Here is a 23,976-nt window from a genome sequence, read left to right as displayed (position 1 = left end):
TAACATTTTTAAGGTGTATATACCATGCATTTATGTAAATATGACTTTGTTTTTATCAGTAGAACGTTGATCGAGTGGTGAAAATAATAAAATAAAAAAATTACAAAATAATAATAATACAATATAATAAATACACACTTGATGTCATTGAAATACCATAGGATGCTTGATATTTTGGATTTGATGCTACTCATGCCAGCCAATGAAAAAAAAAAATAATAACAAAAAATAAAAACCATGCATATAAAAAATAAAATAAAATAAAAAATTAAAATAAAAATATATCTTGTGGTCGTATATTATAATCATGTTAAAGGTATGAATTGTTTGTAAGCAATGCTGCCATTTAAATAATTTGGTTATGTCATAAGTTATGTGTTCTTTATCTTGGACCCATCGGTCGGCCGCCATAGTGCTTGGTAATTAAACAATTAATACACGTCATACATTTTTGTTTTTAATTTTATTTTTCGAATGTGTTGTATTGCATAAAATCAAGCAATTAGTAGTATTTCATGCAAACACGCCATATTAAGTATATATATATTATATATAATTTATTAACTACCTAATAAATTAAAAAAAAAAAGTAAATACACATTTACAAACATTGTAACATTCAAAACGCTTGTATAGCATGCAATTGTTGTATTACTCGTTATAAACAACAACAAAACGAGAATTTGAATTATTTAATTATTATCAAATAAAATATGCAAAATATTAGAAAATGTCTAGAATTTCTTAATAATAGCAAATACAAAGTTCACAATATTTAAGTGAATATTGAGCTATATTTCTTTACCTCGTATTACAAATTATTTTTTAATATAAATACTCCAATGTTTTCTAATAGTAGTAGTATAAAATAAGCGTCTATTCGAATATTATTTAATATTTTTTATTATACAATCGCGATATTAAAACTAGGGATGTGTTATTTTTTCGTCGTACACAAAACTCGAATTCAAAATACGACGTTTCTATATAATATATAGTATATACATAATACATATATTCGATGTAAAGCATCCTAGGTAAAACATCAAATAATAAAAAAAAATATATAGGTAAATCCTTTTTGCAACACCATTATTTTATATAAATAGTTTAAGGTTTTATTCGAGCAAACGTGTTGGTGATATGGGAAGAAGTTTTTCAATCATATTTTCATTTTTCTAACAGAGTGTATTTGAATTCCCACTCGTACATTTTTACTCTCTACATAGACGTTTGTCAGAACGCCGAATACAGGAGGGCGCTCTGGTGGTGAATTATTAAGCACACCCTTAGACGAGACACGATGTCATACGCGCACAGAGCACGCAATACGGAACATTTTAGAAATATTGAAAACCTGACAGACGACATTTTACGAAATCTTTTACGTATAATAACTATTGTAAAGTTTCCATCGTCTCAATAATATAGTATTTTGTATGCATTGTGAAACTTTTACGTGATACACTTACAACGTAATTATTTTTTTTTTATATACTTTGTACTCTATGTTACACTGTTATTAAATAATTAATATTTTCTACGACATATTTATAATTTCGATAAAATAATATTATATAAAACGAATTTGACATTATTTTGTTAAGTTGAGCTCATAATTTGAAGTTCAAATATTGTAAACGATGTTGTCATTTAAAACGATTTATGTCAATATTAAGTCCTGCGGTCTTTTACGTACTTGTAGATATACAGTTGAAAATAGTATGTTCACTTGCGTTAAGATGAACAAATGTGATGTTTTTCTGTTTTGTTTAATTTTTTTTTTTTTTTTTAAATAAAATAAAACCATTATATGGCAGTTATTGAAAACGTTTTTTCTTACCGATTTCTGGTGTGGCGGAGGTGACGAATTTGAATACATCAGACATTGGGGTCCAGCCGAATCGGTTTTTGGCCATAACTTTGGCTTCGTATTCGGAAGCGGTGTCCAATCCGCGGATGTTGTAAGCCATGCGGTGAGTGAATTGTTCGCTGGGAACGGCTGGAAGGATCACATCGTTCCATTCGTTCCTCATGCTGTTGTAGCCGTAAATCGGACTTCCGGCGTATCCCTCGTTATCCTGCTGAAAACATTAGCACTCAGTTTTAATATTTTCAATATAACATAATATTTCGACGGTTTCGAGATCAATAATTGATTTTATTTTAAATCGTATATATGTTATATTATTGTTTCACTCACGTTTCGAGTAGGGGGCTTCTTTGGCCATTGGCCTTGCGTCCGCGTATCTAAGGGTGACTCGTCGGGAAGTGGAACTTTTCTGTAGAAAAGTTTAAATTCTTCGATGGGAGTGTAGCTGTCTACCGACCAAGATATGTTGTAATTATTTTGGTGCCGTCCGTTTTTGTTGCTATTAATTTTTACAGGATTTGGTTTTCCTAGAGACACCAAAATAGACATTTATTACAAGGTTATAATTATATTGTAGACATTGTTAAATTTAAAATTTATAGATTAATTATTTATTAAAGAGCAAAAAAAGATATACACTTATTATTTTTGTATTATTCCAAATCCGGAAAATAAAATAAAACTTTATTTTAATTGATATTTTGTGTTTACCTGAAAGTTCGACATAAGCTCTGCTCTTTCCAACGACGTTGTCGGCCACACAGCTGTAATTTCCAAAATCACTCGCCTGCACTTTTCTCACTATAAGAGTATGTCTACTTCCTCTAACTTCAGTTATGCGACGTTCGTTTGTGTCTAACTTCAATGTATCTCTATACCAAGACACCTGAAAAAATATCATAAGTTTTAATTTATTAATTCTTTTTAAACTTAACTATAAAAATAATAAAATAATCGTTCTAATCGTTATTACTGATATCCACGTTAATCACAATTTCCTAATATGATATAACTATATTATAGTATTATATCACATGGTTAGGTTAGGTTACGCATATCTTATGATTAGTAACTAACGAAAATTCTAAATTGTATAATTTATATAATTGTATACTCATAACAACTAATCTGTCAATTTGTATTTACAAATTGTGTGGTATACTGGTAGTTGGTACCTATTTTTTATAAATTATACACAACATAATATATACAGTATGTCCCAAAAGTCCCGTATCACCCTTAATATCTCCATGTAAAATCACTATATTTAAACGCGGTTTTTTTTACAGTACTAAGTATGAAAATTCTGATTGAATGGCATAAAATTCATTTTTTTTTTTTTTTAATTCAAAAATTTTCAAAAATTTTTTTTACGCATTTAAGAATTTAAAATTTTTAAGATAGCCATTTTGTTGAACATATTTTTTAAAACAGTACAAAAAAAAAAATACTAAAATTAAATAAAAATTGACTAAGTTAGAGCAAGTTATGTTTTTGAATAGTTGGTAAAAAAATCAATTATTGTTTCACATTTCAATAATGAAATATCTAATTTCAATACACGACAATACTTTTGCATTCCTAATTAAAGTTTTGATTTGAATATAAATAAAAATAGCCGTGTTATATCGTTTGCTGAACAGTGAAACTAGTTACCTATTTTTAAGTATTTTAATTATCATGAAGTGAACCTAAAGTTACGGTATTGGACATAATCATACAGTTATAATTAATGCGATTTATAATAAAGATAGAGCTAGTTGAGTAGAGTATGTTTATAAATAATTGTAATAATAGTTATGTAGGTATGCTGTTTTTAATGGTAATCAGTAAACATTTAATTATTAGTGAAGCTTTTAGGAAAGATTAAAATTAAAATTCAGATAATATTTTTAAACTTGATTGCTAATAGAAAAAAGATTTTATTACATAAAAACGAAAATAATTCATTACATTTTTATTTTTATAAATGTTCGAAATGACCTCCATTATTTGCAACACAGAGTTGAAGTTTTTCGACCCAAGCGTTCTTAACATTTCCTAATGTCTCGGGTAAGATATTTTGAATATTTTGTTCAATTTTATGACGAAGATCAGGCAATGAACACGACGGATACACAAGATTTTTCAAATAACCCCATAAAAAAAAATCCATCGGTGTTAAATCGGGAGACCTGGGTGGCCAAAGCACTGGACCCCTTGTTCCCATATATCTACTTGATAATTACGTGATTTGATACTTAAAAATAGGTAACCAGTTTCACTGTTCAGCAAACGATATAACACGGCTATTTTTATTTCTATTCAAATCAAAACTTTAATTTTGAATGCAAAAGTATTGTCGTGTGTTGAAATTAGATATTTCATTATTGAAATGTGAAACAATAATTGATTTTTTTACCAATTATTCAAAAACATAACTTGCTCTAACTTGGTCAATTTTTATTTAATTTTAGTATTTTTTTTTTTGAACTGTTTTAAAAAATATGTTCAACAAAATGGCTATCTTAAAAATTTTAAATTCTTAAATGCGTAAAAAAATTTTTTGAAAATTTTTGAATTAAAAAAAAAAAAAATGAATTTTATGCCATTCAATCAGAATTTTCATACTTAGTACTGTAAAAAAAACCGCGTTTAAATATAGTGATTTTACATGGAGATATTAAGGGTGATACGGGACTTTTGGGACATACTGTATATTAGGTATTTGGTATATTTAAAGAGCATAAATATATGTTTTTGACCATATTAAACAATTTGTCGTTCTACAGCAGTAAGTTGTTGAATACAAAAAAAAAGATGGACCCCCACCTTCATCAAACTAATACAAATGACTTTGTAGCGTACAAAAAGCAAGCAATTCCGCAGTAAGATTTTTTTACTACTCTCTAAATAATTAAAATTTCATTACCAATACTTTCATTTTTTTCTCATCTTAGTTACGAAAAGTCAAACAAATATTCAGAAATAGTGGTATATTTGTGATACATATAAGTAAACAGTAAACAATGATCATAAAAATATTTTTACGCATAACTCATACTAATTGACAGTGAATTCAGCTATTATATTCTTATTTGTTTGATACTGTTATTAATAAATTAACTTCTATAAAATATATATACTATATAATACCTATAATCTAAAAAACCTTACTTAAAATCTTGAACTTATTTTATAGCCTGTAGTTGTATAATTATTATATACCAAAGTAAATTTTATATTAAATTTGACTCTAATATAGAATAATATTAATCACGTACTAAGCATTATTCACGTGCCGTAGGATTTATTCATTTGATAAACATACGCCTTAATTTCAATTTCAATATTATGTATATTACGTAAAACAAACTTTAAAATACTCGTAATATATTAAGATTTGAATATCAATTATAAACGAGCCTTTTCAATATAGTATGTTGTTTGTAGAGTGTTTATCGATAAATTACGGTGCCTTTGATATGCTAATACAACGAATCTCATTATTGTAACCTATACATTTAATTTATATCAAAATTCCTTTAACGATTAACTTAAACCATCAACTTACATTTTACCATATCCAAAAACTATCATCGAAGTAACGTGTATATCAAAGTATAAATATCAATAATCAAACTCAATTCGATAAAACGACCCTCAAGTCCTAGAAATAAACATTAAAGTGAAAAATAAATAAAAATAACTAGACACATTATATAATTTTTTATCGAGAAATAATATAGGTATATAATTATATTATATGTGTGCCTTTCTAGTTTCTAATATAATTGTATACACGCATATAATAAATCAGATCTCAAAAAGATAGTGGTATATAAAAATATTACCCTCATATCCCTTATAAAACATAAAATAATCATTAAAATTCAAATCAATTGTCATTCCCACACAAAAATAATAACTGTATATTATTATACTTTATCTGCTAAACTATGTTATTAGTTATTACCATATTTTTCTTAATATTACCAAAGACTAATTCAACAACACCTATATTCAATTTCAATTAATTTTACCTATAGTACTTAAAAATCAGCTATTTACAATCCAAAATCCAGAAAAAAATATGAAAATAAAATGATTTATCAGCATTATTCTAATAAAATAACATATAGGTAAGAAGATATAATACTTTTGTTTTTGAATGAACTGTTTGGAGATAATATTATGACTAGACTAAGCTATAAAAAGGTTGACAATTTCAGAAAATATAAAAATATTAAATACTTGTATGTGAGTAAATACTATATACCTGATATCAAATATATTGTATGTGGTTCTTTTGCTGATATAATTAATGTTCACAAGATAAACTAATGTCATTTTTTTCCTAGGACTTTTTGTTCGTGAGAAAGTTTCTGGTGTACAACGAGACAAACAGTGACAAATACTCGACGTGTGGTGATTTTCAGCGACAAAATTCGTAATTTTAAGGTGGCCGGAAGGGACCAATTCACAATTTCCGAAAGTGAAGACGTACGGAAGACTATATGCAACAATGAACGGCCGAGAAGAACTACGGCTGAGCACAGTCTTGTCAACACACTGAATCCCCCCGAGGTATGTCGCAGTTAGTAGTTCGTTCGCTCTCTAATTGTCCTGTGAGTTTCGTCAAAAGTTTTCGACTTACGAGTTATAATACAAAGTAAAAAGCAGGTACGTTTAACAGTTATATTAAACGTGTACTATTAATTATAATATATACTGACTGCTGTTAATGTTCAAATCGCATATGTTTATATTGTTATTTATTTAAGTATGATAATGACGAAAGAATTATTGCTGTAGGTTTCTCTAATCGATATCCTACATAAAAAAAAAACAAACGTTTTATTTAACTATAGACTGTACTAAGTAAAATGGTTTTACTGAAAAATTGCTGTTTTCGGCAAATTAATAGTATAATATATTATACATGTCTGAATTGTATGTTGACTTCAATACATTTCTGCTGTAAAAAACCATAAGGTCAGATAAGTATAGAACATTTGTTCGAATATCTTCACATAAATGTATCGTTGTATTACATTTTAAATTACTAAATTCATCACATAGAAATATAACATCAAGTATCGCCGAATGGACAGTATGTTTATGAATTCCTTTTTACTTTTTATTGTTTTAAAACAAGTGATATTGAGTGTTATGTATACATTGTATACCAGCTTAAAGTTAATTTGCCCCAATTATATGTATTTGTGTGTCTGGCTCGATGTGTTGTACCCCATTAAAAAATGTGGATTTTTTTTTAAACGTAGAATATATGATATAACTCCCCATATTTGTCCTGACAAGCTAACCTAAAATATATGTTATAATCATCTACTAATACGTCTCCAACTTTAAACCTAATATTACGATATTTTGAATAATTTGAATAATCAAAATAGTAATTAATAATTTATTATACTTTAAAATATTTAAATCAATAAGAACTTTAAATTAGATACCTTCAATTTTAATAAAGACCGAAAATAAAATGTATTTTTTTATATTTAATTTAATAATAATATTTATACTTAAATATTGATATTTAAAAACTGTAAATTATAAAATAACTAATGATGTTAACAAACCACTTCCAAACTTAATTGCTGTACACAAAACTATATCTACTTGATTGTCTATGTAAGTTTTAAATTTACAAAGAAAAGATAATTTCGTACAACTGATTGTTTTAGTTCTTACAAAAATTCAATCCATCTTACATAATATCACAGTAGCTATATAATTAATTATATATATATATTATTATAATAATATATAAGCGTATTCGTTAAAATAATTAAACGAAAATTGAAGTACAAGTGCCGATAGCATAAATTTAAAAAATAAAACCATTCAAGTAAATGTTGGTACCATGTTAAATCATTCATCTTATAATTTTGTATTAATATTGTATAATTTACCTCTGCGTGTGGTTCAGCGTTGACTATGCAAACTAGCAGTGCTTCGTTTCCTTCACCAGAATGAACCCATGCACGTTCAACTTCAATCTCCGGAGGATCTAAAAATTGATTATGATTAATTCACATGCATATTAAATGCAATTAATTTACTAAATACCAATTGTTGACGAATGATATTAAGAACAGTAATAAATCATAATAGTTCAAAAAATATTTGTATTTTTGTTCATATTGTAAAAATTATACAAGTTTAACAATGTCTCTTTTAAAAAATATAAATTTTATTGGACAAGAGTTTGATTTTATAGTTTTTCTTTTCTTTTTTTTTATCTTCATAGTCTTAAAATATTAACTTGAGTTGAAAAAACTATTTTTATAGCCCCAGTGCCATCAAAAGTTGTCAGTTCATAATTGGATTTATTAAACAATAGGATTAGAAGATTCAGTATACTTATCTTTAATTGAGGACTATTTCAGAACAGAGACTCTTTGGGATGAGGATTTGTAATTAGATTCTTTTATGAACTAAACAATAATAATGTGTGTATTTGTGTGTGATGAAAAATAAAAGATAACAAAATAAAGTACTCTATCCCTGCAGAGTCTACATATAGGCCATTTAAAATTTATAAATACGGTGAAAGTTTAATACTTCGCTAATAACAATACATTTATCTTCTTGTATTAACTTGGATATTTTGCAATTAAAAATAAGCCATGTTTTGTTACAGTTGGCACTAATAGACACAGTTATACAGTAATAGACATAGCTAGAAATAGGTACCTATTTAATGCCATATTTAAATACCGGTAAAAAACCACCAATAAACAAATATATATGAAAATCGAATTAAAATCGAAAATAATTAACAACGGTTTTCGAAATCTAAATTGAAACAAAAATAAGTAAATAAAAGTCGGTAACCGAAATTAAAAAAAATATTATTTCGAGCTCATTGTTCCATACTACAATTAATGCAAACTATTATTTTTTTCTTACTCTAGAGTAGATAATATATCGTTTACAAAATAATAATCGATTCAGTTCTACTGATAAATATGAGCTAAACTTAACTCGAAGATATTCAGTGAACGAGCGTATGGTTTTAATATACGTATGCGTCATTATTTAGACGTACGCGAGGGGAATGCGCACAGAAGTGGAATGTGCACAACCCTTATCATGTGCTTAGACAATGGTAATTTAATATATGTGAATAAAGCATTCAACAGTCTGCGAATAATGAAAAATAAATAAAACGTATAACTGAGTACTTATATAAACTATAACCTATCAACGTTGATGTATCCAAGTACCTGGCAACATATTTTATACATTGATCGAGATTAAGTTGAGTACACGTTCAATAAATAATAATAATAGGAATATTTGAAGATATACTTAAAACATATTTATTTTATTATAATTTATAGGTTGCAGCATTTTTGGCTTTTTTTTTTTTTTTAATGCGGGTGTTATAATTGATCGTAAGTGATACTTTTTTCAATACTTTCTCTTTCCATGTAATATTTATGTATTTAATCATAATATAGTAAAAATAAAATAGTATATAATAATAACATATATTATTCAATGGTTAATAGTATTACCTTGTATGAAACATATTTTAACCTTCCATCGGACAAAAAAAAAAAAATACAACACTTTTGTACTTTTATTTTTTTACTAATATTAATCATTATCTCACCAATGGTCATGGGTATTTCTCGAAAATGTTGTTCTCTACGTTTTAGAGTATTTTTGAAGTTTTTTTATGAAATTAAATAAAAGCAATTTTATGAACTTATCAATTGTATTTTATTATTTATACTGCCTATATTAATAAGTATTTTATTAGTAAATTTAGATAATAAATTAAACAATAAAATATGTAATAATATTTGATAAGTGTACGATAATTACAATTTAATATTTGGACTGTTGTAAAATTTACAAATTACTAATCTTTTAAGAGAGAGCACCACCTGGAAGATTAACGAATATTATTAACGAACATCCAAAGTTTAATTATTTTTGTGTTCTGTTTTTGACGAAATACAAATTCATAAAATAATACGATTATGTATAACTATATTGCTTTGTTCAACACGAAATGGTGTAAAACAGTGTATAATATGATTTTTAATTTCGAATAATTGAAAGATTTGAGTTGTATCTGTTTATTATTTAACAAGTGTTACAGTTAGATATTAGTTATGCTTGTGAAATGTTAAGTATACTCACATAGAATGTTAACTGTAATAGTTTGCTCAGCTGGTTGTCCGACGTCGTTATAAGCAGTACATATGTACTGGCCGGCATCGTGACGAGTGGCCGATTGAATAATGTATGTATCGCCAGTTGCATTTCTCTCGCCATTTGGAAGAACGTTGTTCTAAAGTGTTAAAACGGAAGTTAATGGGTGAAAATAATTATTTAGTAAAAGATGGGCGATGTAGTGAAACACGATAACTGTTGAAATGGATCTCCTTCAACGTGACCGATTTCATAAACAATGTTTCAAATCAGCAAAGAAGTATCATTTCGTCGGATTTAATTAAGCTTGTCATTTTTGTTTTATTGTGAAATTCACTCAAAATTAATTGAGAAGAGTATGAAATTATTCTTGAATGGATTCTATTTTAAAAACTTTTTAAGTATTTTGATTTATTGTTCAATCTGTTTGCTTTTTCATTATAACCATAGATTACTAGTAAGCTAACACAGTTTTCAAATAATTGTTATTTTTAATAGTGCACTTATTTTTAAGTGTCAGTCTAGAATGTCTAGATTGTCAGCTATATTGAAGAGAAGTAAAATTTTCTATTCATAAGACTGTTATTGTTTATTTAGAATCATAGTTTCAAGAATTTATATTCATAGTTCTGAAATAATAACAGTAATTGTATTTGTTATTTTTTTTTTAAATTTAATCTAAGCAATTTCATAAATGTTTCGCCTAATCTTAATAAGTAATAAATAAATAAAAACTTAATTGTTAATAATATAACTATACAATATTTTACTTTTCTTGTCCATGTTATATTAGGAACAGGATTTCCATCAGCTTCGCAGTTTAGTTTGATCATAGAGTCTTTTTTAGTGTCGATATTTCCTCCCGATGTAACCGATTTAATTCTCGATGGAACTGTAACATAAACATAAATTGTATATTATAAGTTTAATATAATTATTTTCATAACAATATAACCATAAAGAAATCAATACACTTCGAGACATGTATATATTGCGAATATTTCTGAATGACTAAGTTGCATACAAAGTTTGGTAAAATTAATTAGATCTAAAAAATAGTGGTCTTAAAATTTAAGAACAAAGAACCTGATTTAATTACAAATTCCTCGCACTATCGACATAACCGTATAATAGAAAATCTTATGAGACGAAGTTTTTTATGGCTTATATTTCGTATAATGATGCCAGGATAATATCACTATATGAAAAAATGTTTGCGGAGAAAAAATAAATAACAAGGCTTTATATTATATATATATATATATAAAAAATGTATATTCGACGATGACTAAAATAATTGCTCCGACCTAAATTGTTGCTTAATTTAAAGCACCATGTGGATGTAGACTAAATTCTAAACTGAAATCAAGTGTCACATAATTTTTGTCATTTTGGCCACCACTATAATAGTGGTTAGTGTAGAACTACAGTACAATTTATTGTAAGTGTAGAGTGTGTGTAAAATATTTACAAATTTAGTTTATATAGTTAATAATGTTTTTTTTTTTTGATGTATTAGAACTTTTATAAATATTTCACATACATAAATACACGATATAATAAAAGACATTTTTATACTAAAAATATATATTCAAAAAATAGTATTATATTCTGAACCCATTTGCTTAAACTTAAATTTCTAAATTTTTGAAATGAATGAAGAATTTTATTCAAATTATGATATGACACGTCTTTTTTTACTGGCAAAATATTGATCATATTTCTTAAAATAGTTAACTTTTGTATGAAATATAACACTTCAAAGTTCATATTTCCGCTAGAAGTATATACTACGATTAAGACTAAGACCGCTGTGTTACAAAAAAATATACTATCGAACGTGGATACCTCATTAGGGCGAAACCAAGTTACAGTATCTACAATGAATAGAGTGTACCTCTATTCTGACTTAAGCGATTTAAACTTTCCGAAACTCGACAAAACACGCCTTTTGAACGTGTACAAATAATGCAGTTTGAAAATTAACGGTGGTGTAGGTTTGTGCATTGAAGCGTTACAATAGGTATGAAAAAGTATTACGAATAACCGAAATCAGATAGTAAACGGTAACAATAATAACTATACTTAGTTATAAAACGTAGTTACCGATCGAAAACAGTTATGATGACGACAGAGACTAAATCGAAATAAAACGATAATGACGACCGACGGGTAATATTTCATATACATATTTCATCGATTATTTTAATTTAAGCCTTGTAAAACATTGTTTTGAAATAAACTTTTATGTGCTATGTTATAGGCGATTACAGTAAGTATATTATTGATTTAGGTATATTATTTTATTTAAATGTAATTAACATGAGAAAGAGAGGTAGGTACCTTAAATCACCTTGAATTCGATAATAATAACGTGCGTATCGGCAAGGTTTGCTCGTCATTATCAAACAGACAAAGGTAGGATTTAAGGGAGAAATACAAAGGCCTATCGATTATTAACAATGGATATTAAGCCTAACATTTGTTCGGTTATTAATATATTTCGCTTCGAATACCATCTAAACTATTCGTTGAGTCGTTCACCTCATCACTTTTACAAGATTACTCATTGAGCGTGCATTTACGATCGTAACTTCAATCGGTTTATATTTCCTTAATTTTAACATTTCTAAACGGCGTGCAGCAGTTATGGGGGTATAACTACGCACGACGGTAGAAGGCTTTTTTTTTTTTTTAATCAGCCGAAGAACACTTGTAGATCGTTTTATTTCGAGTTTTTAACGTCGGTCGGTCTAACTAAAATGCCGTGTATACGTGCGAGTATAAACTTTACGTGTTATTCGGTTGTCGGGACGACTAAGACAAAGACATTGCTGTTACCGCCGCCGACGCAACAACGTTTATCGTTAATTTTTCTCTGGAAAACTGCCAACAATGCCCCCTAAGGGATTATTATTTGAATAATGGTCTGTTGCGCACGGGATACGCAGTGTTTCAAAAGTGCTTTTTGTCTATCTCTTTTATTTTAGCAACCGAGGTTGGTGTGTTTGTGTGATGTGTTTTCGGTCCGTTCAGTCTGTTCGCCGACCACCGCCATCGCCATCTCCGTTGACAAGATAGTCACTTTCGGCGGCGATTTGTTACCAAACAGACCTTTTGGCATTCGCGTCCGATTTATCTTGTAGTGACACACAATTTTTCTTCATCAAATTACCACTTCTACTTACTACTATACTTCCCTAACCGCGTGCGCCGCCGTCTTTACAACCGCTATATAAGTGCCTAGTGCCTACTATAATATGTATAATAATATTATACCTACGCAGATACTAAAACAAAATATAATATAAAATTATAAATTATATATAATATTGTTTTTACGACCGCATCAGCAGATGAAATATTTTATATCTATCTAGCAAACGGCAATCGGTAACCGCACCACTAACCCAAGGCCCATTAGCCCCGTCATGCTACCTAGAAAACGATCCTCTGTTATCGCGCCGACACCTTTTAACGCCCATATCGGAACGTTACCTTCGTTATTCTTCGAGATAAATGTCTGAATGGAAACATTATTTTTATGTTTTTAAGGTGTTTTTTTCTGGTTAAAATTAAACGTAGTCGATTAAACCTAAGGAGAAAGACGATAATATCGTATAAAATAAAAATAACCTAGAGAAATAGCAAATAATCATTTATTTTCTAAATACAGTACATATTCTTATAATTATTATTTTTCATTTTCTAGAAAAATATTGACACAATTTCTTATTAACACTTTAAATTATAAATAAAATTGTCGTAGTAATTCGAGCTATAGTAAATAGGTATTTCAAATATTATGATGATTGGAGTTGAATTTTAAGCTAAATAATAACAATAGATTTTATATGATTAGATACAAGAAAAAATTATATCATGTTAGCGAGATAAAAGTCTATCATAGCCAGATAATATTATTTAAAAAAAATATTTTAAAATTAATATTAGTTTGTGAAATAAACGTATACGTAAGTTTATGATAACTGAATCTCTTAAAAGCATTACAAAAATTAATATATTCTTTTAATTAATTTTATATGGTTTAAAAAAGTGTAAATATCTACCTAATATAATATACATATTATTTATTGGAAATATTTTGTTTTGATATTTAATGTTCTAATTTTAAAATACGATGAAAAAAGTGTATGAATAAAAGTATAAAAATAACTTGCAGTATCAATATACATGATATATCTTTAAAAGCTGTATTGTATTTATGTGTCCTAACAAAATATGAAAAAGCAACAACACTTCAGACTTTATGAATCTTTTGATTTTTAGTTATAAAAATATAAATCAAACCCTTACGGTTTTCATAATAATAACATGATTTGTTTTTAACATTATATAGGTTATCGACCGAAGAAAAGTTTCGAATAATAATATTTCAGTTATTTTAATTATAGTAGTTATTTTATTTTATTTTTATTTTTATTTTTATAAATTATTATTTTATGTAGGTTTGGCGCTATATATTATAATAATTATTTAAAAGTGTTTTTACCGAACATAGGATCTCACGATAAAACTCTCATTACTCGTCGGTGTATTAATAAATTTCGAAATTAATTAAAAACTATGCTTTTAGATTTTAGTTTCGTCATCATTATGGTTGCCGTGTAATCATCGTACTCGCACCTGACAAACTAGAACGTTTTAGAAATGAGACTAAATTGTTATTCCTTACAATGCGCCTATAGCGGTGAGCTACGCCGGCGCGTATTTTACCCCGAGGGGAAGAAAGCAACTTAAAATAATTGTTAACTAAGAATGGGCTTTTAAGTTGACAACTCGCCGAAGCTGCTCGAAACCACATCGCTATAGGTAAGTAATCAACTTTACAGATTACGTCTGTACCGGTACCCGAACGTCGAAAGATTTCCACGGGTTACACACGCGCGTAAGTCACAATATAATAATACGCGTAGACCGCGGCTGCAGTGAATTGTAACAGTGAAACCGCATAAATTATCCTGACGAGTTTATCATACAAAACTTAATCTTGTCCGGTTACTGTTTGGACGGAGTTTGAATACAACAATCGGTGACAGTATGTGAGATGATTCATCATCGGTACTGTACTACCTCTCAGTGTCTACAACCACTATGTCAGCGTTGTCGCAGTAGTTAAACAAATTAATGTTTTCCGGCAGCATCATTTGGCGGTGCGTCAACAATGCATTATACTATCGTTATACGATGATAATACGCCATTATGTCATCGTCGTTTCTGCTCGCTGCTCGTTGAATTATACATTGACTTGCATATTATTAAATTGTATATGTTTGTCGTGTTTGTATTTGACTTTGTGCGATTTTCTGGACAGCAGATATTAAAATTAACATAGGTAGGTATGCATAGTCATTATAGTGCGTGGACGTATCTCTTGTGCCGTTTTCAAATTCATCGTCGTTGGAGAATTGAAACGATACTTTCGTTTGCACTTTCTAGGATTCAAAAAAGAGGTGTACACGACTAATTTTTCAAGTTATCTTATATTTTCAATATTTACAAAATGTAATTTTCAGTTCGAGATTACATACTTATTTTTTTTTTAGGATATACGCGTCTTACAAAATATCTAAATAGTTGTATATTCTATACATCAGTTATATTCATATACAAACTCGAAAAAAATTAATCATAAGTATATATTATTATTGTTGGATAGTAATTTAATTGAAAAAATATATTTACATATTTGAAGTTAAAATTTTGAAATGCGCTAATCACTTAAACAAGACGCGTGTCTTGATCCTTCAAAATTAACCACAAATTTATTTTTTTTTAATATTATAAAATCATAAATCATTGAATAAAACGAAAATAAACGTATCATTATTTCAAAATCTCTGTTTAATAATGTTTGATATATTTTTTTTTTAAGCTCAGAAGACTCATAAAATTTAAACATAGGTTAGACGATTTTTTAAATAACTACATTAATATTTTAATATTAAAGGCATTTAGTGCTTAATATACAAACATAAAATATTTAATATTTTCTAATTCTTGACTTCTGACCTATACTTGTGGTACTATGTATTTTTTCCTTTATGTTTGTAGGAAAGTTATTTTTTATTTCAAAGACGATACTTTATATCGGTATGAAAAACAAAATATTTTATTTTATGTTTTTAATGTTATTTTTAGAAAATGCAGATTTTCTATACCATGACTTAAAAAATGAACGTATGTAGATCAATTTAGTTTTATAAATAAAAAGTATATATATATATTTAAGATTAAATATAATAAAAAATATACAGTTGTAAAAATTCTCTTCGATAGTAAAGTTGCCTCTCCATTCTCTTTCGAAAGCATGCTTATGCTGTTATATTACCGTTGAATACGTATTATTAATTTTGGTTGAAAACAAAATAAAAAATGGAGTAGAGACGGAACTACGGACAGTATAACCGGACAAAAATCATCGCTTTGTAATTTTCCGAGAGGACCACAACGGGACGTAACGCTGAAATAAGTATAAATCCCATAGGTATATGAGACTTAGTGTTTTTAGCCACGGCAGCTTATACTCGTAGAACCCAAACCTCATCTCGTCGACGAAAACGTAAGTGTTTAAAAAAAAAAAAATGTTACAGCCATTTCGTATATCTTGTTGCAGTTTACGTCATGGACACAAACAAACACGCCCGTGTTGTTTTTAGAGTTATTTTGGAAAGACACTACTGTGTGTGTGTGTGTGTGTGTTTATATTTATATATATACACACGCGCCATTTGAACCATTTCGGCCCTCCTCCTCCTTTATACGGTTCCATTACCCCTAATAAATCGTAAATAAACAAATAGTTTGCCTCGTGACTCGTAGCTCGTATAAACAGCGGTGAAACTATATTATATGTACGAGGTCCTTACACGCTACCGAAGTCAACTTAATTCCGCCCTTCTTACCGATCCAACCCTTTACGCGCTATCGAAAAACTTGGCTCCATACCTGTCTTAAGTTAATGCATGTAGTCCCGAATCCAAAGTTTATGTCGCGAGCACACAAAAACTAAACGTGATAGTATCATAGAAATGGATAAACAATAATGATGAATAATGTGTGGTAGGTGCTTAGGTGTTATTATAGTTCCTTATTATATTATTATAATATATTAATATGGTCACCAAAAAATTAGAAAGAAGCGTACTTAATTATTACCGTTGAGAATATTTTATCTGGAATCAGTTATGATCGAACTCATTTAAATTTTACGTCAAATTACTTGATGGATACATGGATACATACAAAGGTGACTCTCAAAACATGTTCACTGTCAATTTTTTATTCATATTGTGGAATTTTTAAGTATATATATTAAGTCCATTATTTGAAACATTTTTATTTTTTTTTGAATGCCAATGATTGTTTTGTTAAATCAATTGTTTTAAATTAAGAATCAATAAAGTTTTACAAAAATTGTTATACATATTATAAACGATGATGAATTAATGCAAATCGAAATTTGGAAAAGATCTTAGTTTTTGAATTATTGAGTTTTGTGTGTTAGAGTCTTAAAGTCATTAATAATTGGATTAAATATGTATGGAATATAATGAGATGATTTTAAAATCATAGTAATTAGTATTAATGTATTAACATTTTATGTTTGGAAAACGGTCAGAATATGCTAACCAAGCAGTTACTTTATTGATTAGTATATTATATATATATAAATCTAATATACTTTAAATTATAATTTCTTTGATTAATAAAGTTCAATAACTTAAAAACGGCTCGATGAATTTTAATATAAACGTATCAACATTTTCAAAAAATATTACTTTTTAAATAATGTACAGTGAAAAAGATCCGTGGCTCTCATTTGAAACAAAAATATGGTTATATATATATCTAAAATGGTATAAATAATCTAAAAATATGGTCTTTAAACATCATAAATAATTCCAAAAATTAAATGACTGCAGTATTGTCAGTATTATAGAGTAAGAGGTATTGTCCATCAAGCAATCGATCAACTGTTATTACCAAGAACTGCCCACCTATATTATAATATTAAACACAAGAAAATATTATAATGTACCTACCTATTGATTTTTGTGACGGAAATACAATTTTAAATGTTCCGAGAATGAATAATATTACATATTGTTTTTTTTTAATTTAACGAGTTTTTAATAATATCAAAAAAACATTTATGTGCATTAGAATACGAATTCACACAAAAAATGTACATACCAATATAGAATATTCATCAATTATGCGAAAAATTGAATATGCCTATACAAAATAAAAGTAGGTGGAGTGTTTTGATATAGTTTGGGCGTATCGATAAATATTGTGAAATGTAAAGACTATTGGACGTTCTGACGATTTTCAGATTAATACCTTATAATACACACACATCGCGAGTGTATACAGGTTAAATAAATGTACGGACCATCAGCGATTTCGGATTACCATTAATTAATAATGTTTTGATAGATGTTGTATTATATACGTTGTTGTGTTCTAGGTCATATGGCCGTATTAAAGTTATCCCTACTTGGACCACTGTCAATATGAAAATCTTATTATTGTGTGCCCGTGCACGCTATTGTATTGAGTGCCTTTGAGTTTATCTTCCGGTGTACCGAACTTGTGTCACGGCTGTTCGTTTGTTCGTTAATAACGAGCCAAATTTGGTTACCTAGCTAAATAAATTACATGATTTTACAATATTGATGTTAAAATCAGGCTATGTTCGATCTTTCAATATTTGTCGGGTACCTATGTATTATAGATTGATGAAAAAATAAAACTAACAATACACAATTCACAAACATTATAATAATATAAAGTATATAGAGTAAAAATAAAAATTGATTGAACGTAAAAAAGCATTGGCTTACAAAGAAATTTTATAGATTTTTTTGTTTTATAAAAATATATTTATAATAATCATTAAATACTCATCTTTTTTTTTCATTTGTGATTTTGGATTTGGTGATTTTTCGAATTTCTTGGTTTGGAAAGCAAGTTATTAAATTGTTTTTAAATTTTGAATTTTAAAGTGAATAGTAAATATTCGATGCGCACGGATTTCGACTTAATCTTTATGAAATTCGAATGGATTAGGTGAAAAATGGTTGTCGTTTAATTATTAATCGCAATTTTTTTATCGTCACTATGGGATAATATTTGGTATTCATCAGTTTAAAATTGTTGACCATTTTGCGGTGTATCGTTGCGTGACACGCATCGTCATGACATCGTTGTAAATCGTCCTAATATTATTGTAAGAGAGACGAAAACGTCCAGTTTCCGTAAACTATAATAATATAATCATTATATAGATAACGTTACATTATTATTTACCGAATACCTCTGCTCGTTTCGCTCTACTCAACAGCAATCGTATGATTGATTGTGCCTGCTACCTAATCGCACCGGAAGAGCTTAATCATAAACGCAATTAGCATTTTTATATTACGACGAGTTTTCCATTTTCCCGTTAAATCTCGAACACGAAACTGGGACTGTGGCGTGCTACAGATATATGGGTTATCGTCCGGTCCGTTTTACCGGAAAACTTTAGATTGCCACACCGTCAGGTGGGAGGGAAAGGTCCGACAAAGAGAAATAAAATAAAAAATATATTTAATAGTAATGCGATTATGCGTTTGAGCGCGGAGCACGTACATTTCGGAGTAAAAAATAAAATATAAAAAATATGGCATCTGGAGGCGTGTTTGCGCATCACAGTCGTCGAAAAGACAGGAAATCCCGTATTGTAGTATCATAGAGGAACGCCGAATGGATAAAACGCCGTTCTCTCGCAGCGGTTGTGAGTTATGATATTTCTTACGAGCGAGGCGCAGGTGATAACGTGATAATATTATTATTGTGTTCTATAATAACACTGCGATCAAGTAGGAAACTTCAACACAGAATTACGGCTGAGATATTCCTAAATTTCCGTTGTCTATAAGGAAACCGACGAAGATGATTTTCGCGGAAACGATGTCGTTATATAAAATATTATAACAGCTCATATCTAAATAGAACAATAAAAGACATTTGCGCACTCACTTCTGTGAGTAGGTAAGCGTGAACAAAAATTCGTGTTGATGTTAATTTTTGTAAAACCACAATTAATTTCAACGAATGTTCATTTTTTAACGTTATTTGGCATATTTTAAAATTCCAAAAAAAAAAAAAAAAAAAACACATCGTATGGATTTAATAATAAATAGTTTTAAACAAAACGAGCGGCTCTTGACAATATTGAATTATGGATTCGTTACGACTTGCAAACACCTACAAAATAATTTGTTTCTTATACGTATGACCGTCAACTTGTTCAAAAAAACATATGTGTGGCAGCTTAGTGTTATGGTCATGATCGAGGCCTAAAGGGTAAGTTAAAGAGGGTTTCGACTTTAATAGTAAATATCAGGGGTTTTTTTTTAGAGGGTTTCCGCTGTATCATTAATTATGTAAGAACACTAAAACCGTCTATATGGTCGTGTGAATTTTCGATGATTCTCTCTCTCTCTCCTCCCCACCCTTTAACGCCACCTCACAACCTCTTTGTCACTCTCTCTCACTCTCACTCGACCTCTCCTTCTTACTCGTTTTCTCTCTTTTTCTCCGGATACTCTATTGGGAATCGCAAAGTATAGTGCTCCGGCAACGATGGCGTGATAGGGAGGGGGGGCACGTCGCCTCTCCTCGGCCAGAAGCTTCACATAAAATATTAAACACTGTGCGGGATACTCGTGTCAAATAATTATTCGTATACACACCAATTGTTCTATTCATCCCTGCAATATACGAACGCAACGCTAAGTGTTCAGAGATCGCTTGCTCCCAGAGGATTACTTTTGCTTTTTAATCGGCGTTCGCTTTTAATGCGATTGAGGAGGACGTATCACGTACGAACGTGTTCATAATATATTATTATATACGGCCGATAAGATGTGTAGGTAAGTAAGCGCATTTTGGATAAGTAGTCGAATTTCGTTGAGTTCATCATTGTTTATTTAAATCTATTATTGTGGATTTACATTGTGATATTTTTTTCTTCGACTTACACTTCGTGCGATTACAACAATGTTCAGATAGGTATTTTGTTTGTTCGGTATTGTGTGTGTACACATACGCAGTTTTTTAATAATGACGTACGCTGTACCGTTTGATGTAGATATTCAATAATAAATACAATACACACGGGTGTCATATAGGTTTATGTAAACAACATTAGATTGTACTAGATATATAAATGTATATTTTATGTATACTGAAATCTATAGCTTACCTAATATCTCGACAGTATGTGATATCTCCCTGGGTTTGAGAGTTGCTATTTGGCACACGTAATTTCCTGCGTCGTTTGTTTGAATATCACGGATTTCCAGGTTATTGCCGTCCACTAGACGAATCCTTTCATCTGGAGACACCTTAGTGCTTCCTGCTGTTAGTACGGCAATTCCTTTTTTCCACGCTAAAATGTATACTCCTGAAAAATATAATATAACAGATGTATAACTATACGGTATATGGTTTAATTCTTGGCAAATACGATAAAAATATACGTAGGTATACAATTCATTTTAATGGGAGTTTCTTCTTTCAAATGGCGACATTTTATATTTCAGTATTTTTGAAAGTTAATATTATGTAAAAATGATTTTATAAGCCTACCAGGTTGTAAACATTTTAGTGTCTGTATGATATGATATTCAAAAAAATTTTCTGTGATTCTATTTCAAGTATATAATACATAATAACATTTCGTTTAAATTTACTTGTGTCAATAATTAAACTTCAATATAAATAATCTACATACAGTTTTAACTTTTATAAATTATATGTGACAATAATTTTTTTAAACATAACTGTTTATGCCTAATCTATGTATTTATTACGGGTTAACGATTTGAATTACCGAACCTATACTTCTTAGTTTTAATGTTTAACCGTAAATGAAACGTATAAATCGTATTTTATGAAAATAAAAATAACTTTTATTTGATGGTATAAAAACGCAGACTCAATGGAAATTTCAGTTTATGATGGCGACAAGAACTATTATTTTGAAAAATAAACGGAACATTAATAATATAATGCAAAACATTCATGTCAGTGGTTTATTTTTATGCGCTAAAAAATGTTTATCTAGTTAGAATTTTGAAAACTGGAAAGAGTTAAAACTGTTCAGTTCAGTTGATTGATGGTAGTTATTCGTTTAATAAAAATAGGTCAGTCAGGTTTTTGGAAGTATAATTAATTACAGATGTTCACAGTCCAAACAGATTTTATTATTGCTCTTGATTCGTTAACGAATTACCAAGAAAAAATGTTTGGTTAGGTATAATATGAAACAATACAAATAGAGTTTAATTAACGTTTGTGTGACAATATTGATAATAATTTGTTGACTTGTGATCATCTAGTCATCATTCAATTTATTTTTACCTCTATCAGTTTTCCGATATATTTGAATAAATATTTGTATGTATATTTATTTTTATTATTAACGATGAATACAATAATAGAAAAATACTATGTAAATCAATAAAAAATATAAATTAAATAGTACTTTTTAATAATACGTGATTGTTACTGAGAAAAAAAATATAATCAAGCAATGAATACATTTAGTAAGTATAAATAAATGAGTAGGAGATTTTTTATTTTTATAAAATTAGAATTTAAATCTTACTAAATAAATTTAAATAATATAAATCTAAAAAAAAAAAAGTAAAACAAAAAAATGTGAATTAGTATTTATAAATATTCAGTATTATTAAAACTTAATATCTCTAAGATGTATAATATTCATAATTCATTGAATATTATAACTTTACATTTTTAAGAAGTAAAATAAAAGAGCAAATATTATAAAAATAAAATATAAAATTGTCATTGACAGTTTTTATTATTGAAATATAAAACAAATTATTTAAGAATTGTATATTTTTAATTAAAAATAATAAATAAATAAAACAAATTAAATATGAACTACCGTGAAATTTTCAATCGATATCAAAATTACAAAATTAATTCTGAATGATCATTTCAAAAAAAATATTTGTATTTTTAAAAAAAATATTTAAATTTGCGTTTGTTAATTAGTATATTTTATTAAGTTTTTGACTCTCTATAATTATTACAATATTATTTTTTTATCTATACAGATTTAACAGATAAGACTTTTGATTAAAATATACTGCACAGTTTATGTCATAAAAAAATGCTGTATAGCTATGTACGTGCTGTGGTTAAATAAGTGTTTATGGTTATTTCATTATTGAAAACAAAATTTCTAAGAAGCATTTATGTTTAGAGGTTATACTTTACCTAAACACAATTATTAAGATAAAGTTAAAGCAAGTAAAAAATCATTTTTATCGATAAAATTATAATAAAAATACATAAGGTTGCTAACTTGTGACAAAATAATTACCAACTAAAAGTTTATACATTTTTCAATCATCATTTAATTAATTTTCAAATAATTAATTTAAACATTCTAATAACAGTTTTACCGAAAAAAATTAAAATTAAAAAAAAAAAAATCAATAATTTTCAAACTTTGGACCGCATTAACGACATAAACATCAATTTAATCCACATATTTCTGTTATGAAATGTGTTTTTAGAGATAGATGTTTGATAGTTAATTATTTTTGTATTGTTAATAGAAACGTGTACTATGATTTTACCTGAATTAAGCTGTAAGATTATTTGCATTCAGTTATACTTATAGATTATCGTTTTTCAATTTAACTTTTTTGACTGCATTATTCATTTGTGATCTATCCACTGTAATGTAATAACCAACAAAATGAACACGAGACTATCATTTTTAAGATATTTATGTAATTGTAAATTATGCCAAATTTTGAAAAACAGAAAATATTTCTGATCAGGTATGTTTGATACGTCTCTAGAATATAATTCGAAT

The 23,976-nt window shown here is 28.0% G+C and overlaps 1 protein-coding gene across 3 annotated transcripts in view; it reads right to left on the bottom strand.

Moving 5' to 3' along the window:
• Window positions 1–23,976, bottom strand: part of LOC114126340 (neurotrimin-like) — a 168,711-nt gene that overhangs the window by 4,288 nt on the left and 140,447 nt on the right. Inside the window, exons 3-10 of one of the 3 annotated variants that reach the window (XM_050207818.1) lie at window positions 21,325–21,525; window positions 10,816–10,937; window positions 10,034–10,184; window positions 7,789–7,886; window positions 2,585–2,759; window positions 2,204–2,400; window positions 1,844–2,084; window positions 139–186 (exon numbers count right to left, since the gene is read on the bottom strand). In XM_050207818.1, the coding sequence (XP_050063775.1) occupies window positions 139–186; window positions 1,844–2,084; window positions 2,204–2,400; window positions 2,585–2,759; window positions 7,789–7,886; window positions 10,034–10,184; window positions 10,816–10,937; window positions 21,325–21,525 (1,233 nt within the window). The remainder of the gene's footprint in view (window positions 1–138; window positions 187–1,843; window positions 2,085–2,203; window positions 2,401–2,584; window positions 2,760–7,788; window positions 7,887–10,033; window positions 10,185–10,815; window positions 10,938–21,324; window positions 21,526–23,976) is intronic. The other 2 variants (XM_050207820.1, XM_050207821.1) reach the window with 2 other exon arrangements.

This window comes from Aphis gossypii, chromosome X (assembly GCF_020184175.1).
Source record: "Aphis gossypii isolate Hap1 chromosome X, ASM2018417v2, whole genome shotgun sequence".
NCBI lineage: Eukaryota > Metazoa > Arthropoda > Insecta > Hemiptera > Aphididae > Aphis > Aphis gossypii.
The sequence above is the reverse complement of the archived record's forward strand: the minus strand, read 5'-3'. Positions and strand labels throughout refer to the sequence as shown.